Source organism: Thunnus albacares, chromosome 21 (genome assembly GCF_914725855.1).
Source record: "Thunnus albacares chromosome 21, fThuAlb1.1, whole genome shotgun sequence".
NCBI lineage: Eukaryota > Metazoa > Chordata > Actinopteri > Scombriformes > Scombridae > Thunnus > Thunnus albacares.
In genome coordinates, this window is record NC_058126.1 from 11,739,237 (window position 1) to 11,756,247 (window position 17,011).

General features: G+C 40.1%; 3 protein-coding genes across 4 annotated transcripts; 2 read left to right on the forward strand and 1 right to left on the reverse strand.

The window, feature by feature from the left end:
* Window positions 1–130: 130 nt before the first annotated feature.
* On the forward strand, window positions 131–2,198 carry si:dkey-96n2.3 (uracil nucleotide/cysteinyl leukotriene receptor). Its single transcript, XM_044339461.1, has 2 exons — window positions 131–245; window positions 751–2,198. Exons 1-2 carry the CDS (start codon window positions 172–174, stop codon window positions 1,718–1,720), a joined length of 1,044 nt encoding a protein of 347 aa, XP_044195396.1. The 5' UTR covers window positions 131–171; the 3' UTR covers window positions 1,721–2,198.
* Window positions 2,199–2,305: 107 nt separating this feature from the next.
* nphp3 (nephronophthisis 3) lies at window positions 2,306–13,329 on the forward strand. Its single transcript, XM_044339457.1, has 28 exons — window positions 2,306–2,586; window positions 3,095–3,461; window positions 3,568–3,693; window positions 3,786–3,936; window positions 4,219–4,371; window positions 4,672–4,805; window positions 5,325–5,485; window positions 5,629–5,785; window positions 6,538–6,612; window positions 6,756–6,926; window positions 7,019–7,122; window positions 7,227–7,341; window positions 7,451–7,594; window positions 7,738–7,835; window positions 7,982–8,084; window positions 8,224–8,306; window positions 8,604–8,739; window positions 8,872–9,036; window positions 9,222–9,316; window positions 9,412–9,534; window positions 9,652–9,841; window positions 10,013–10,254; window positions 10,490–10,565; window positions 10,656–10,783; window positions 10,961–11,201; window positions 11,311–11,436; window positions 11,593–11,708; window positions 11,799–13,329. The coding sequence occupies exons 2-28, from the start codon at window positions 3,138–3,140 to the stop codon at window positions 11,965–11,967; spliced, it is 3,906 nt and encodes a 1,301-aa protein (XP_044195392.1). The 5' UTR covers window positions 2,306–2,586; window positions 3,095–3,137; the 3' UTR covers window positions 11,968–13,329.
* Window positions 13,184–16,961, reverse strand: uba5 (ubiquitin-like modifier activating enzyme 5). Of its 2 annotated transcripts, XM_044339460.1 has the most exons (13): window positions 16,855–16,935; window positions 16,588–16,779; window positions 16,411–16,456; window positions 15,809–15,898; window positions 15,586–15,695; window positions 15,409–15,495; window positions 15,236–15,320; window positions 15,026–15,130; window positions 14,730–14,857; window positions 14,514–14,649; window positions 14,295–14,370; window positions 14,076–14,182; window positions 13,184–13,707 (listed from the first exon to the last, which is right to left on the reverse strand). In XM_044339460.1, the coding sequence occupies exons 2-13, from the start codon at window positions 16,755–16,757 to the stop codon at window positions 13,630–13,632; spliced, it is 1,218 nt and encodes a 405-aa protein (XP_044195395.1). In that variant the 5' UTR covers window positions 16,758–16,779; window positions 16,855–16,935; the 3' UTR covers window positions 13,184–13,629. The 2 variants fall into 2 exon arrangements, with proteins under 2 accessions (XP_044195395.1, XP_044195394.1); XM_044339459.1 differs by having other exon boundaries at window positions 16,588–16,961.
* Window positions 16,962–17,011: the final 50 nt, after the last annotated feature.

Below are 17,011 nucleotides of genomic sequence, written 5' to 3' on the forward strand. Positions count from 1 at the left end.
AAGGCTTTCTGCAAAATTTCTGTGGAAGTTGATGTGCTTGTACATGTGAGTGCATGAGTCTGCTTACTTTGTGTGTGTGTGTGTGTGTGTGTGTGTGTGTGTGTGTGTGGGACGCACCACAAAAGTGAACAGTTCTCTAGCTGTGACTTCCACTTCACTTTGTCTCGTCTCATGCTCACACCAGTATTTTCCACTCGTAATGGATGTAATATAGAATTCTGCATTCTGCACCTCTGCAATTACAGGTAAGAATATTGTTAATAATTATTGACAAAGTGCCACTTGTAAGGACCATATACCCTAAATTTGCTCTTGCCCTGCAGTGGGTCGCATCAGATATCAAACCGCAAAGACTGGTAGCTTTAATTATAAATTATGTGTAAGTTTTCACATTTAAACTACCTAAAACTTTCAAATTGGTTTTACTGTCACATAGTATTTAAAAGTCATTATTTTTTGAAAATCCTGTTTAAATTTCTGGTACATTTAAGTGCACTGAGTAGTGGAGTTTACAGTTTATTACATAAGTCTTCCACAAGACTGATTACACTGAAATTTTACAAGGATAGTTCCTGTTTCTAAGAAGCACATGATTCAAAACATGATTTTACATGTGGGATCATATTTTTTGTCACTTACTTTCACTATGAAAGCAACACGATGAATCAGTAAAAGGTTATTGACTATAGGCTATGACAGGATTGTGAATCATCATAACAGGTTATTTTTGTCTATTATATGCTGCACTAGGCTGATCCTCTACACAACAACTATGAACATCTCTGAAGGAGACATGCAGAGCTTCTATGGCAGTGCTTCGCACCAGGAGAACATTTCCTTTTCTATATTTTACATCCTGGTTTTCATCATTGCTGTGCCTGGAAATGCTTTGGCGCTGTGGACCTTCTTTCACCAGGACTGCAACTCTCCATCGAAAGTCTTCCTGAGGCACCTCTCAATCACAGACATCTCTTATATCCTCATTTTACCCATGCGTATAGTTTACCACCTGTCTGACAGCCACTGGCCATTTGGACATATCCTCTGTCAACTTGCAGGCTTCCTCTTTTATCTAAACATGTACTGCAGCCTCTATTTAATGAGTTTCATCAGTCTGGATAGATTCCTGGCTGTGGTTCTACCTATAAGATCACTGTCAGTTAGAAAGGCTATGTATGCAAAGATAGTTGTTGGCATACTTTGGGTGATAATTATTGTGTCTGTGAGTCCAATACTTTTCTCTAAAAAGAATGTGACCTACAACTCATCTGGCATCTGCAACAAGCTGTACTTAGAAAATCCATCTTCCACAGCCTGGGTTTCCACTGTTGTGGCATTTGTTATTCCCCTCACCACTATAGTGGTTTCCTACATACTGATTCTGTTGAAATTAAGGTCAGTGAAGCAACAGGTTGAAAGACCAGTGAAAGATAAAGCGATGAAAATGATCATTCTCATTGTGATGAACTTTCTGTTTGCGTTTGTACCCTACCATGTGAGCCGGGTAATCTACATCAAAAGTCACAGTTATGGCCATATGACTGAAGCAAGCCAGGAGTCGCTGGGAAGAGCCAATCGGGTCACATCTGCACTGATGTGTGTTAGTGGTGTACTGGATCCTGTAATGTATTTCTTCCTGAACTATGCCTACAGGAAAAAATTGCTTCAGATGTTCTGTAAAAACAGGGAAGATGATCAAGAAGCACCAAATATTATGTAACAAATAAATGTCTTTAAACAAATCATTCTCATTTTGTATCATTTTTAGAAAGGTGTTCAGACATGAATCTATTCAGCCTTGTGTGGTAGTTTGGAGTACAGAATGAAATAAATAATGAGCACAAATGAGATGTAGAAGTAGGAAAACAAGAATACATTTAACACATCAATGTGATCTCTAAAATGTAGGGTTACAGAGTAATCCAAAATACTACACACTATTTGTTATGCAACATATTACTTCATTTTGCAATCCAATGACCTGCATTATGTTTTGGAGGACGTTCTGGAGGAAGTAAAGAAACCTTATCAAATCTCAAGTTAACATAGAGGCTATTTTTAACCTGATCTGCATCTGAAGGCTGACTTCCCTCTAAATGTATGAGTATGGCCTCATTATACAACAACAAGCTACACCAGCACAGACCCAGGTTTTTGGAACATGCAGGCTACAAAACTTTATATTGCAAACGTTTTCAAGTATTGCATGAAACATTTGACTTCATTAAATATATTTCAATTTAAATATGTATATATATGTAGGTGATTGCACTTGAAAACTTGATTTGTGTCAGACTCAGAATGTCTCATCTAATGAAGGTATCAGTACAATTTCAAATAACCCTGTTATATTAAACTGTGCAATAGCATAATGATTATAGCGTAACATTTGCGTAATTAATACAATCACAATACTAATACAATTAATACAAGACCTACTATGAGGGCTCTGTGCAGTTGCCATACCCTCAACAAGTGGCTCACATTAGATAATTGACTTTTTTACCCATTTTGACTTGTCTGAGCACCCGTATTACCGACTTGTTACCAAGGCAGCCAGGAAGAAGCTGTGAAGGGAGCGGGACCGTAAGTCAACTCTTGTTTATTTAACCGAGCTTTGTGATTTTTCCACTTTGGTTGGAGGCTATTATCAATATTCCGTCAAAGTTGAAATATGTACAAAACTTACTATGTTATTCTTTTAGTCTGTTCGTCAGTAACTAAATGTTGCGTCGAGCGTTTTAAGAGCTATTCCCGTAGCGCTTCGTTAGCTAAACAAACACCTTTACTCTTTATGATTATTGGACCGGTAGGAATAATTAGCTACTAATTAACTTCAAAAAGCGGTAACTTCACCTTCTAGGTGCTGGAAGCTTTCATCTAAAAGTAACGGTCGTGTCAGCTGTTGCCTTTGTAGGCAGCAAGTTAGCATAGTGGCTATAACTGTGCGTGTTCTAGCTGTTTTGAGTTACAGCAGGAGGACAACACACATTAGGGCGCAGAAAAGTGTCATCTTTCACCTTCCTAGCGTCAGATAGATGCTCCCTAGTAGTTGTCACTTCCCTGTATCCACGTCATGTCTTTCATCGCGCAGGAGCAGCCATGTGCATACGAAAAGGCTGACTATTTTTGCCATCATGGGCACGGCATCCTCTTTGGTCAGCCCAGGGGAGGTGATTGAGGATGGGTACGGAGGTGAAGGTGGGGAAGCCTGTGAGATCCCGGTGGAGGTCAAGCCCAAAGCCCGACTCCTACGCAGCTCCTTTCGCAGAGGACCCCGGGTGATTGGGGCCAGTTTCAAATCCACAGGTTCTGTGGATCTAGAGTATGCTGCAGAGTACGAGAGACTCCGCAAAGAGTACGAAATCTTCCGTGTCAGCAAGAACAACGAGATTTCATCCATGCAAAAGAAGGAAGCCAAGCTGGATGAGGAGAACAAGAGGCTGAGGGCTGAGCTACAGGTAAAATACATCAATGTGGAGGGAAGAGAAAGCGGACTGGATACAATATAAGCAATTTGAAGCCTATCACAAACATATTGGTTTAAGTGTTATCATCTGACAACAGGCTTTGCAGAAGACTTACCAGAAGATCCTGAGAGAGAAAGAAAGTGCTCTTGAGGCAAAGTACCAAGCTATGGAGAGGGCTGCCACCTTTGAACATGACAGGGACAAAGTAAAACGACAGTTTAAGGTAAACCGTACCAGATGTTTTACTCACCAGTTCATTCCTCTCTCTGTTAATCATGATTGCAGCCCTAACTTCTTTGGGTGAATAATTGCCAGATATTCCGGGAGACGAAGGAGAAGGAAATTCAGGATCTCCTGCGAGCCAAGAGGGACTTGGAGTCCAAACTGCAACAGCTGCAGGCTCAGGGCATCCAGGTCTATGATCCAAATGACTCTGATTCAGATGACAACCAAACTACTGTGACGGGTAAGACCAACAAATCCACACTGTTCTTTCAGATATTTATGTGTGGCCTTTTTAAAAAAAATATGTTTTATGCATTCACCTATCAAATCAAATCATTCAGTAAACCTACTTATTCCTGTTAACAAGAAAGCAAGAGGCTATCCCATCATGCTTTTATTTTGTTTTTCATAAGTTTTCATTTCCTTTTAGCACACTGCATAATCTAGCAAGATATAGTGTCTTGTTTTTTTTTTTATAACATCTTCAAAAACCTTGTATCATTAATTTACTGTATGTCCTTAGCTGCAGGGACACAGTGTGAGTACTGGACTGGTGGTGTGCTGGGAAGTGAGCCCTCTATGGGTAGCATGATGCAGCTGCAACAGACCTTCCGAGGACCAGAGTTTGCACATAGTTTGATAGATATAGAGGGACCCTTTGCAAATGTGAGCAGAGGTAAGCAAACTGTTTAAATAAGTCTTTAGTAAAAAAGGAGGTGTTATGATATGAGTTGAATGCAGGACAGAAGAAGCCAAACATGTTTGCCCCATGGCTACAGTAGCTACTATGACACTGGAAAATTAATTCTATTCCTTTTAGAAAATTATCTTTACTTATCATGTCCTTATTCTAACTTTTCAATTGATGTAGATTTATGTTTGTAATATGGATAGCTTTTGAGATATTCCATTCATTGTACTGTATTTGTTCATGTCTTTGCCTTGTACACTGTTCTCATTTCTCTCACTATGTCAGATGACTGGGATGCTGCAGTGGCCAGTCTGCTTCAGGTCTCCCCTCATGTGCCTCAGGCCTTGTGGAGTAACACAGTACGCTGCTACCTAATCTCTACCCAGGAGACCAAAGCAGAGCTGGATATCTTTATCAAGGTTGGCATTATTATGTTTGGTTCTGGAGACGTGGCCGAAATTCAGGATAGTTAATCTTCGCTTAACAAGTAGCTGTCTGGAACACACCTTAGGTTTGAATTACTTTCTTCTTGACTGCAGATTCCTGGACGAAGTTAAATGGGATTAATTTCCACCTGTTTTAGTCTTCGTAATGAGAGTATGTGCATGCAGCCATTTCTCAGAAGCTTGATTTGTCAGGATTATTAAGTTGATTGCTCCTGCAGAATTTGTTTGAATGACGGTGGTCGTTGTTCCTCAGTGAAATAGACAAAATAATCCATGTGTCTCTGTTGAATGACATCATTAATCTGAAGTTAAACCTACCACTATATAAGTTTTGCATGTAAACTCTAATCTGCCTTCAAGAAATTAGTTAGTTCATTTAAGACTTGTCTGAATGTATTTTCCAAAACATGTCTGAGAAAGTCAATCTGGTTTAAAATGCCACTCTTTTTCTAGAAAGCTGCTTAACCCCAGTGCTTCATGCTTTAATTACAGAAACACTCTCCTGTGCTGCGGAGAATGTGTGAGGGTTTAGGCCATTTCTATCTGAATGTCTGCTTCCCAGAGGAGACTGCTGCCTCATATGCCGTAGAGCGCAAGCAAGAGATTGAAAGGAGCTCTGTGTGTGTGCTTCTTGTCAAATCTACTGTCACTAGGTAAGTCATATATTACCCTAACTAGCATCATTAAAAATGAAATCTTGGTACCCACATTTATTGAAGGTTGTATATTAATTCCTTTTCATTTATAAATAAATGAAATGATTTTGTTCTAATATTTGTGTGAAATGCATGTGTAGCTCTGTGGTAGAGGATTGTGAGGAAGCTTTTGTGAAGAATCCAGATGGCCATCCACTGGTACTCTACCTCAGGACTGAAGAAGATCACAATTTGACTGGACCTACCAGGCAACTGCTGGAAAGGGTCAATGCTGCAGACAAGGCTGCTAAAGTCAAGGTGCAGTATATTAAATGAACAAGGCAAGACAGGATACAGGGAAGAAGGAGTACTCTCCCAAAATGTCCAAATATAGATAAAGACTGATTTTACCATGTTAACTGTACTGAGCTGTCAGCTTGTGCATTTTATAAATGAGTATGACTAATGGTATACATTTATCCAGAGTAGTTTCACTAAGAATACATGCATTGCTTCAACAATTTTCTTTTTCACACTTGCACACTAACACTACAGTCACACCCGGTATTTGCCCAATGCCACCAAAGCTTATACTGTGGTCAAAAAGCACATGTGGTTTTAACACCTTCAAAGTTGACATTGCGTGTAATGCTGGTTGCTAGATAACACACAGCGCTTGTGGTGACAAAAATAAGAAAAGAGAAGTCCTCAGACAGGAACTGGTTAGCAGTCCATATATCAACATGTAAGACTAAAGGGGACAGAGCTTTTGCTGTTAGAGCACCTCAACTTGCCCTAGTACCTGCCCAATGAAGTCAGACTTGCAAAATCAGTATCTTCTTTTAAATCCCTTCTGAATTTCTTTCAAAGGCTTTTGAATATTTGTGTATGTATTTTTTACCTTATTATCTTATTCAATTTGGTCAAATTTGTCTACATTAGTTTGTTTGTGTTTATTTTTGGGGGGTTTCATTTTGTCCTTGTAAAACACTTTGTAATCTCTGGTTTTAATAAATGCTATATAAGTAAACTTTATTATTATTATTATTATGTTTTGAACATTTACCCAGGTGGTGGATCATAGCGGTTCTGCAGAGGATGGGGCTTACCTGATTTATGCTCAACTAGAGAAAGTCATCAAACAGGTACAAACTTTCCTACAGCAAAATACAACATCAGCTTTTTCATCAACTCATAAAGTTTTAAGTGTTGTGTGTACAATGATTTATGCCCACACCTCCATTCCCTGACATCTCTCTAAAATTCCATTTCCACCCTCTATTTGTAGGAGCTGCTGGGTCTTGAAGGAGCAGATGTTGACTCTAAGGACTCTGGTATAGAGGAGGGGCGAGAGGAAGACTCGGGAGATGTGCTGTGGGACCTGCATGATGAGCAGGAACAGATTGAGTCCTATCAGCAGGCTTGTAGCAGCACCAACTCACAGTTAGGCTTCCAGAAGGTAGGGCAGATCTTCCTATCTTTTCAACTCAAACAATCTTTTCTTGTTGATTTATCTCTCTGAGACTGTTTTGTGTCTGATATTCTTCCCAGTATATAGATCGTCTGAATGACATGATAGCTGCTCCCCCTCCCACCCCTCCTCTGCTAGTATCCGGTGGTCCAGGCTCAGGAAAGTCTCTCCTGCTGTCTAAATGGTGAGAACTGATTATTTCAGATAAGTGCAATGTGTCACCCCCCTTCCATATTGTGTGATGTGTCATTATGGAACACACACTAATTGCTCTTTAATCCTCTGCAGGATTGAGCTGCAGCAGAAGCAGTCCCCCAACACCTTGTTCCTTTATCATTTTGTTGGTCACCCTCTTTCCACAAGCTCAGAGCCAGTTCTCATCATCAAACGCCTCACAGTCAAAGTAAGTGGTCTCTCTTGTAGTCTTACTTTCAGTATTTGTCAGACAGGGATGTCACACTTTATTATTTATTAGCTGGGGAATATGTCGTCTAACTGTTGTTGTCACATAGCTGCTGCAGCACTTCTGGTCCATTTCTGGCTTGTCCATGGAGCCCAGTAAGATCTTGGAGGAGTTTCCCCGCTGGCTTGAAAGGCTATCAGCTCGCCATCAAGGAAACATTATCATTATCATCGACTCCATTGACCAAATACAGGTACATCCCCTCTGCTTTAACCCAAATTAGACATATACTGTACATGTTTCCTCTCAGTCAACTTTCAGAATAATTCTCTATACTCTTCAGAAGAACTCCCAGAAGAACTCTTCCAACTTTTACATTTTTCTCCTTTTTTCCAGCAAGCAGAAAGACACATGAAGTGGCTGATTGACCCTCTCCCTGTCAATGTTAGAGTGGTGGTGTCTGTCAATGTGGAGACATGTCCTCAAGCTTGGAGGTAGGTGCTTGAAATATGAAAAATCCTATTCAGATTATTTTGTGTCCTTTTCTGGTACAAGCTTCTATTTATTTATTGACAGTGCAGTGGAATGAATATCTAAATGCCTTCCTGTAGTATTACCATTTATAGATGTCACTTTCCAGATTGTGGCCCACACTCCATTTAGACCCACTGAGTCCCAGAGAGGTCAGGAGTGTTGTAAATGCAGAGTGCCAGACCATGGATCTCAAACTTGCCAAGGATCAGGTCAGTTATCTTTCCACCGTCCTTTTTTTTTTTTTTTTTTTTTAAATTAAGTATTTGGGTGTGTGAAAACACATTTGAAATTGTTAATAGGTATGTTTTTTTCAGGATGCTGCTTATGAATGTTGTATCTTTATTCCAGGAGAAGAAGCTGGAAAGGCACTGCCGCTCTGCATCGACCTGCAATGCATTATATGTCACACTACTGGCAAGGATGATCACCAGGTTAGCCAACACTGTCTTTGCAGTTCAGATTCTCTTTTCTTCACCATCCAGCATTGATTCAACACCGGATACATTGAAATGTGGTTTTAGGTCTGTCAGCTGTTTTAATTGTCCATGCAAAGCAACAGCAGTACTTAAAAATGTAATTCTTTATGTATTTTTACTGCTTTTTATCAAGGGGAAAAGACACAGGACCCATTTCACTGCAATGAAATGTATATAATGGGAGGGTTTTCAGTGACTTGTATAAATTTTTGTTGATCTGATCATGTGTTTTGTTTTGTTACTGCCCAGCAGTAGCTCATGTTGGTCATTGGAGAAGAGCCTTGAGCAGTGCCTACAGTGTCAAGACACCATGTCACTCTACCGCCTGGCACTTAAGATGACGCTGAACTCCCTCAACAATGACAGAGAGCGACACATTATGAGAGAGGTGACCTATATTGAGACAAAATAACAGTACCCCTCTTTGCATTTAAACACAAGGTTTTCTTGTAGTGAGTAATCTGTCTATGTTTAGCTTCTCCAACATGTTGTGGTTTGTTGTTGTTTTTTTTCTCCTTAGATACTTTGCCTTGTATGTGCCAGCCATAATGGAGTGAGTGAATCAGAGGTACAAGACCTTTTCCCAGAACTGGAATTGCCTGTTCTGTCCTCACTGCTCTACAGTCTGAACAGACTCTGCATTGTAACCCTTCGTTGTGGGCTAATCAGGTTTCATCACTTGCAGGTAACTGGGCTCATTGGCCAGTAGAATTACAGAGCACAAACTCATGTAATCATAGATAAATCAGTTTTAACTGAAGACAAATGCATTAAAATATTATAATCATTGGACCCAAAATATATGAACAGATAAATTTGAAATTTTGTCTGTGATATTTATGTCTGACTGTGTGTCTGTGTATCTGTCAGGCTTGGGAAGCTGTGAGGTTGGAGTTTCTGAGTGGAGGAAGCAGCTCTGCTACTTACAGAGAGAAACTGATCCATTACTTCAGCCAGCAACTCAGGTGCTGCAGAGTGGCCATTTTTTTCCCATTGCAGCTCAATTCACATTCTTATGTTCATACAAGTCACGTCATTGTATATGTGTCTCTGTGTGTAGCCATGATCGTGTGACATGGCGCGTAGCAGATGAGCTGCCCTGGCTGCTCCAACAGCAGGAGGACAGGACTAAACTCCAACTCAGCCTCCTAAACCTGTTTGTCTCCCAAAACCTCTACAAGAGGTATACATTTGTGTTGATATTATTACAAAGTCTGCCACATTTGTTCAGGTATTGTCTTACAGATACTCTTGTAATTGATTTTTTTTGATAAAGGATTTGACGTGTTTTGTTTTTTAGGGGTCATTTCTCTGAGCTGCTAGCCTATTGGCAGTATGTGGGCAAAGACAAAAGCTCCATGGCCAATGAGTACTTTGACTCCCTGAAACACTATGAGAAGAGCTGCGAGAGTGAAGACAGTATGACCAAGCTGGCAAACTTGTATGAGACCTTGGGACGTTTCCTCAAAGACCTGGGCCTCCCTAGTCAGGTATAATGCATGACTATAATATTTAAAAGACTATTAGCTTTTGATGGACTAAATGAATTCATGTTTACTATTCATGTATACATGTTTATTATTCGCCTCGTCTTGTATAGCAGTTTAGTGCATATATTGACAATTTCATATATATTTGGTTCTCTCTGTCTGTTTGTTTAGGCAGTGGCCCCTTTACAAAGATCCCTTGAAATAAGGGAGACAGCCCTGGACCCGGACCATCCCAGTGTAGCTCGTTCTCTGCACCAGCTGGCCGGGGTTTATGTTCAGTGGAAGAAGTATGGCAACGCCGAGCAGCTGTACAAGCAGGCCCTGGAGATAAGTGAGAACGCCTATGGTGCTGAGCACGCCAGCGTAGCTCGAGAGCTGGAGTCACTCGCAATGCTCTACCAGAAACAAAACAAGTAAATGGGACACTCTTGGTGTTGACTTGCATGATGTCACTTAAAATTACTGTTTATGTAGTATAACTTATTGATTGTTCCAGCCAAGTAATGTGTTTACAGGGAGTCATCCCACCTATGCTGATGATCTTATGACCTCATTAAAAGTTAAACAATAACTAAAACACTCAGTCAACACAGGAACCATTTAAAATACACATATTTAATGACTTACACCTGGTACTTTTACTATCAGGTATGAACAAGCAGAGAAACTCAGGAAGAGGTCAGTGAAGATACGTCAGAAGACTGCTCGCCAGAAAGGTCATATGGTGAGCATATTTCTCAGCTATCCACACACTTAGTCACACTCACTTAATTAGTCATATTTTACATGCCTTTTGTCTATCTCCCCCTTCCAGTACGGCTTTACTTTATTGAGGCGCAGAGCCCTACAGCTGGAAGAGCTGACCCTGGGGAAAGACTCCGCTGACTGTGCTAAGACACTTAATGAACTGGGTGTCCTGTACTACCTCCAAAACAACCTGGAGTAAGGCTACATTCACACCTAACAGCTGGCATGCACATAAACAAAGACATATAACACTTTCAGAGGCTGTCACGTGACCTGAATGATCGGCATTCTGAGATGTGTCAGCATGCTTACTTTTTACTTTACAATAGTATGTCCACCATTATCGAACCTCCCTCTCTTTGATCTACCCAGTGCAGCCAAGGTGTTCTTGACCCGCTCTCTGGAGATGCGTCAGCGTGTCCTCGGTCCAGATCACCCAGACTGCGCTCAGTCCCTCAACAACCTGGCTGCACTGCACACAGAGAGAAGGGAGTATGAAACGGCTGAGGACATGTATGAGAGGGCGCTAGACATCCGCAAGAGGGCCTTGTCCCCAGACCACCCCTCGCTGGCATACACACTCAAACACCTGGCCATGCTCTATAAACGCAGAGTGAGACACACGTGCCTTTTGACTGAAACATTTTAATAGTCCGTCTTTTGAACAGCTTATCTGGTGTTGGTGTTCTCACCTGATTCTAAGATGTGTTTGTGTTGTACAGGGGAAGCTGGAGAAGGCTGTGCCACTGTATGAACTGTCTCTGGAAATCAGGGAAAAAAGTTTCGGACCCAAACACCCCAGTGTGGCCACAGCGCTGGTCAACCTGGCTGTAATCTACTGCCAACTGGTGAGGATGTTCATGCCTCTTCAGTCTTCAGTTCATATACTCCAGACTTGCATATGTCTATCAATATTTGTATATATTAATTTTAATGGTGTAGGCATGTGTAGATGTATTTTAGGATGTATAGAATAAAACTGTGAATTCCTTTGTCCTTTGCAGAAGAAGCACAATGATGCCTTGCCTCTATATGAACGAGCACTGAGAGTGTATGAGGATAGCTTGGGCCGCTCACATCCTCGCGTTGGAGAGACATTAAAAAACCTGGCTGTGCTTAGGTATAGTACTGAGGTTACCAACAGGTGACATTTTGCTATTCAGAAGTTAACCAATTAGATATGAAATAATCTTTAATCTTTCTGTTTTAGCTATGAAGAGGGGGACTTTGAGAAAGCAGCAGAGCTTTACAAGCGTGCAATGGAGATCAAAGAGGCAGAGCCATCGTTGGTGTGTGGGAACGCTCCATCCCGCCACTCCTCCAGTGGGGATACATTCAGTCTGAGGGGACCTGCCCCCCTCCCACAAGCCCCAAGGTGACTCTGTCAAGCCAGAATAACAAAAACATCAGACCCGACGGTTTTATCAAAGAGAGAACCATCCTGGTCCTCACACTGTGATGATCGATTGTCTGGATGGAGGTTTTAGGTTTTGGTGAAATATACTGTAAGTGCCCTATTAGTCTGTGAAACCTGTGTATTTGCCAAAAGTATTTATGAATATTTCTGTAGTCTTAACATAATCATGTGTGTAAATAACTTGGGACATCCGTTATATCAGCCCTTTTAAGGGCCTAGAACTCAGGTTTACACTATTTTTAATTCAGAATCAAACATTTCAGTTCTCTTAACAGTGTATATTGTTCAATTAGCAGTACAGACTCCTTTGCAGGCATGGAATCCATCCATCCAAGAGGGCTTGGCATATTCTAATTTAAAAAAAAACATGACTAACAAGAACAGATACATTTGGTGCTTTCCAATATACAATGGATGATGTTCTATGCACTCTTTCAAGTTTTCTTTTTTGTGAATTAGATACACATGTATGAAGAAAACTCAGATGATCTGATAGTTTGATTTTTAAGGAATATTTCAAAAAATCCTAATCATGAGGAGATTAACTATGAACTATAAAACATACCAACAACACAATATGCTGTCATCCCTTTTGCCAAAACTGTTTATAGAATATTAATTAGCAAGGCAATCAAACCTCAGTTTTGTTTCCAAGTTTACATTCCTGACGTTTTGAATGAAGGATATCTGAGAGCTGCTATCTCTAAAATCAAATGTGCCAAAATATTCTTATGTTTACGTCACACACCATGTTTACCTACAAGTATTAAAAAAAGGGAATTTAGAATATAGGAACCCAAGATACGAGTCCAAAAACAAGCCTCGACCATGTTTGAGGAACTCAAACTTTGGTACTGATTTTATGTTGTGTTTATGCAAAACTAAATGTACATTTATGTGTTAGCTGTGATTTTAAGGGAATTGTCAAAAACATGATGGTGCCACATGCATCTTCAGGTTTAGGTACAATAAAATAATGATCTATTGTCTGACTGGATATACATAAAGTCAAAAGGGACTCAGTGCACCAAAACTTATTTCATTGCCAAATATAGCATATACATTGTATCTTAAATGCATTTGTTTTGATATATTCATGTATTTATGTAATGTAATATAATGTAATTAAAATCTGTAAAAGCAACAAAAATCATATCCAGTAAATCAAAAAGATTGTATTCCATCTAATAAATACTTTATTGAGACAAAGTAAACATTGTCCATCAGTAATGTTGCAGCAGATATTTTGTTAAAGCTGAATGAATGACAGAGCAAATACAGTAAAAGGTTGGTTCACGCATTCATTAATCAAAACCCGAATATACACATCGTATACATGTTAATGCACTAACAGTGATGTTATTCTAGGTTTACAGACGTTGATCCAGAGTTTGTTCCAATTCCAAGTGCTACACGCCTTCCCAGTACATCAGCAAATTACACATTTGACTGCCATCAGCAGCACTCTTCATGCATTTACCTCTGGTAATTGTTAGAAGTTGTTGACATTAATTGGCTTTTTGGCCCCCAAGTGACCATTGTAAAATGCTTGTTGTCATAGAAATCATTGGAATAAAGTGAGAAGCGCCATCTGAATAGCAGAAATACATCTTCAGATTGCGGCCTACATCTTTCTCATCTGAGCCATCAAGTCCTCTAAGCTCTGTTCAGTCTCCTCCACTGTCTCCCCGTGTACTGTATTCTGGTTCAAACAAAAGAAAACAAAATATTATCAGATTTTAGTTGAATATGCCTTTTAGTCAACAAAAAAACTGACCCTTTTCCACACCTACGTGACTTTAAGATTCAATTCCTACCTTCCAGCCAGGCAGTAATTTAATTTTAGATTGCTATGGTATGAAAATCTAAGTGGATACTAGAAACCTGTTTTCAGTCATCTACTACAGTGAATATTTAGTTGACTTTATTGTTACAATATAAAATCTTGTGAGGCTGTATGCTTAGGCAAAAAGGTTATCAACAATCTTAATTATTTTAAATTAATGAGCTGAAACATGAAAAACTACTTGTAAAGTCCTTTAAAGCCTTGTTGTCTTAAACAATACTGACCTCAGCTGGAATGGTGTAAGCCACAGTGATGCCTTCTGGGAGGTCAGGCACAGTGCCTGATGCAGCCTGTAACTCATTGTCAGTCACCTCAGATACTAGTTCAATACCTGCACAACACAATTAGCATTAATACACATTTACTGCACACTGAAAAAAAAAAAAATGCAAACTATCTTATGAATCTGACACGGTTAAATGCAATAGTTGTTTGTCACTCACCCCAATCATTGTCCTCATGTACGACCTCTTCCTCTTCCTGTACAACTTCCACCTTGGGCCGTTCCGCTTCTTTCTTCTGAAGGGAAGAAATTCAGACAGACAGACACTTTTAGCATTCTTATCTGATGCAGCACCATGTAAGAGTCAGTATCACAATGAACTGGGCTTTTGGTCAATCCTGCATCCTACTACTTGAAAACAAAGAGCATGCACACACACCTTATACTCCTCTTGTTGTCTCCTGCAGTGGCGGTCATTACACTGGGGGTTGGGTTTCATGGCCATGGTGGGGAAGAAGTCCTGCATGGCATTGTAGCCAAGATAATAACTGACAGTCCCGAACTTTAGCAAAAACCTGTAAGACAAAACATTCACTTTACATTTTGAAAGTTTCTCATGTCAGGTTTCTCAGTGACCATAAATGACATTACTTACTTGAGGACATTTTGCACCAGGATGCCTGCAACCACACCCATTGTTGTTGGTAAGCTGGCAGCACAGACACCTTCCCTCTTTAGGGTCTTCTCATCGATGTTAGCTGCCACCACCAGAGGGGGAGCACACTAAGAAAGGATACGATTGTAAAATACTATGTTAACTTTACTTCTTTTTTTCCTCACAAAGAAATATTGCAGTATTAAGTATTGGCATTGTAAGAATTACACATATTTTCAGTGGAAAGTAAACAAAATGTTGGTTGTATGTGGTTGCTGTGTGGCATGTGGACATACAGCAAAGCAGGCTGTCTCTCCAGGGATGATGAGCTGGATGTGTCCTGATACAGCGTTCTCACTCACCCCAGACTCCATCCAGATTTGACCAAGTTCATTACAAGCCTGAGAGAAACAGGATAAAAATGAAAAAAACTTGCAAAAGTAACGTGCAAAGTACTGTGTGTATTATGACAGCTCTGTGTATTACGTATTAGTTAATACACTCACTGTATTGATGGCCATTCTGGCCTCAAAGTTGTCCACACAGCTTAGGACCAAATCCACCGGCTTCCCTTCTTCCAGCCCTCCATGACTGACAACACACAGAATAACTTATGAAGGTCTGTTCCACTGAGGGGACACAGGAAGAGGACAAGAAACTAGAGAGTAGGAATACCCACCTGATGCGGTCCATGAAATGTGTGAAGTTTTCCATTGTGGTGATGTTGTAGTTGTGAGTTTCAAACGACACATCTGGATTAATGTTTCTGTTGGGAAAATTGAGCAACGTGTCAGCAAGTAGAAACCAAATGTCTCAAATTAAGGGGAAAAGTGGATTACTATTAACAACAGTATACCTGAGTGTGTGCTCGGCTGCTTCCACTTTACTCAGGCCTGCCTGGTGAGGCTGGAAGAACAGTCGGTTCATATTGGCCAGCTCTACTTTATCGTAGTCAAAGAGGAGCAACTGAGATGGAACAAGAGACAAGCCTGGGTTAAGCACAAGCAGACAATCTACTGAACAAGATGAACAAGTATAAGGTAGGAAAAAAATGGAAGAAAGAATCAAGTTTGTATTACCTTACCAATGCCACATCTAGTGAGCATTTCAGCGGTCACACTGCCCACTCCCCCAACACCGACCACAGCTACTGTGAATGTCCGGATTTTCTGTCAAGATTATTTGGAGATTATTAATCATGCTTCTAAATACAAAAAAAAAAACCTTTATCAGGCGTGCACTGACAGCTGATGTCAGCCATAAAAAGCAATACATGCTGAGTTTATTATCAAGAAGAAAGTCAGTTTATCTGGCAGAACAGCACAAATGTAAAAAGGTCTTAAAAACACAATTGTCTTAAGACATTCATGTCTAAAAAGCTAAAAAAAAAACAAAAAAAAACAGGTTTTACACAAGCATTGTACAAAACAAAATGCATATTGGTTTCAATATTAGCTGATATGGAGAGAGAATGTGTGTATATGTGTATAAAGGGAGGAATGGTATTGGTAATTGCTATTGACTTTACAAAACAACATCAATTCATCCAGTCCACAGCTTTAAAATGCCAAAGTAATACCTCGCAGGTATTTTTGTGAGTCTATTATAATTTATGTTGTGAATAAACAAGCAACCACAAATTAATTTCTCAATGAGAGAGGACAACTATCAAGTAACAAACCTCATAATCATCCACGATGCCCATTCTCTTCAAAGCCATTAGACGACTGCAATGAAAACACAGCTGTGATTAGCATGTGGTCTATGGGATACCAACATATGGGCAGAATGACTCACTAGGCTTAGTCACTCCACTATGAGCACTAAAACACCCAAATAAAATAGAATAAAAGCTCACCTGTATGGGTTGGAATCCACAACTTCAGCGCTCATTTTGTCAATTTTCGGTCTGTGAAGTGCCTGGTTGTGAGCATCCTCCACGGCACAGTGCTGCTGCTGCTGCTTACACTTTATCAATTCATTTTCCAACTCTCTCACGCGGAGCTTCAGTTCCTCCACTGTCGCCATTTGGGAAAACGAACCCTGCGATCTCAACAATACAAACAAAATATAACGTTACTGATATGAAACCGCAAACAAACTGTTCAGACGGTTAAATCTGTACCGAAAGTACACGTCTTCACAACTCAAATCAGCTGTCAGGATGTGTGTCCCTGTAAACAACGTCCGTGCAGAAAACGAGTGTAACGTTCTATGAACGTTCCTACATAATATACGGGATATTTGGACATTTTTCTTTACATATAAGGTGAGACTGTTGA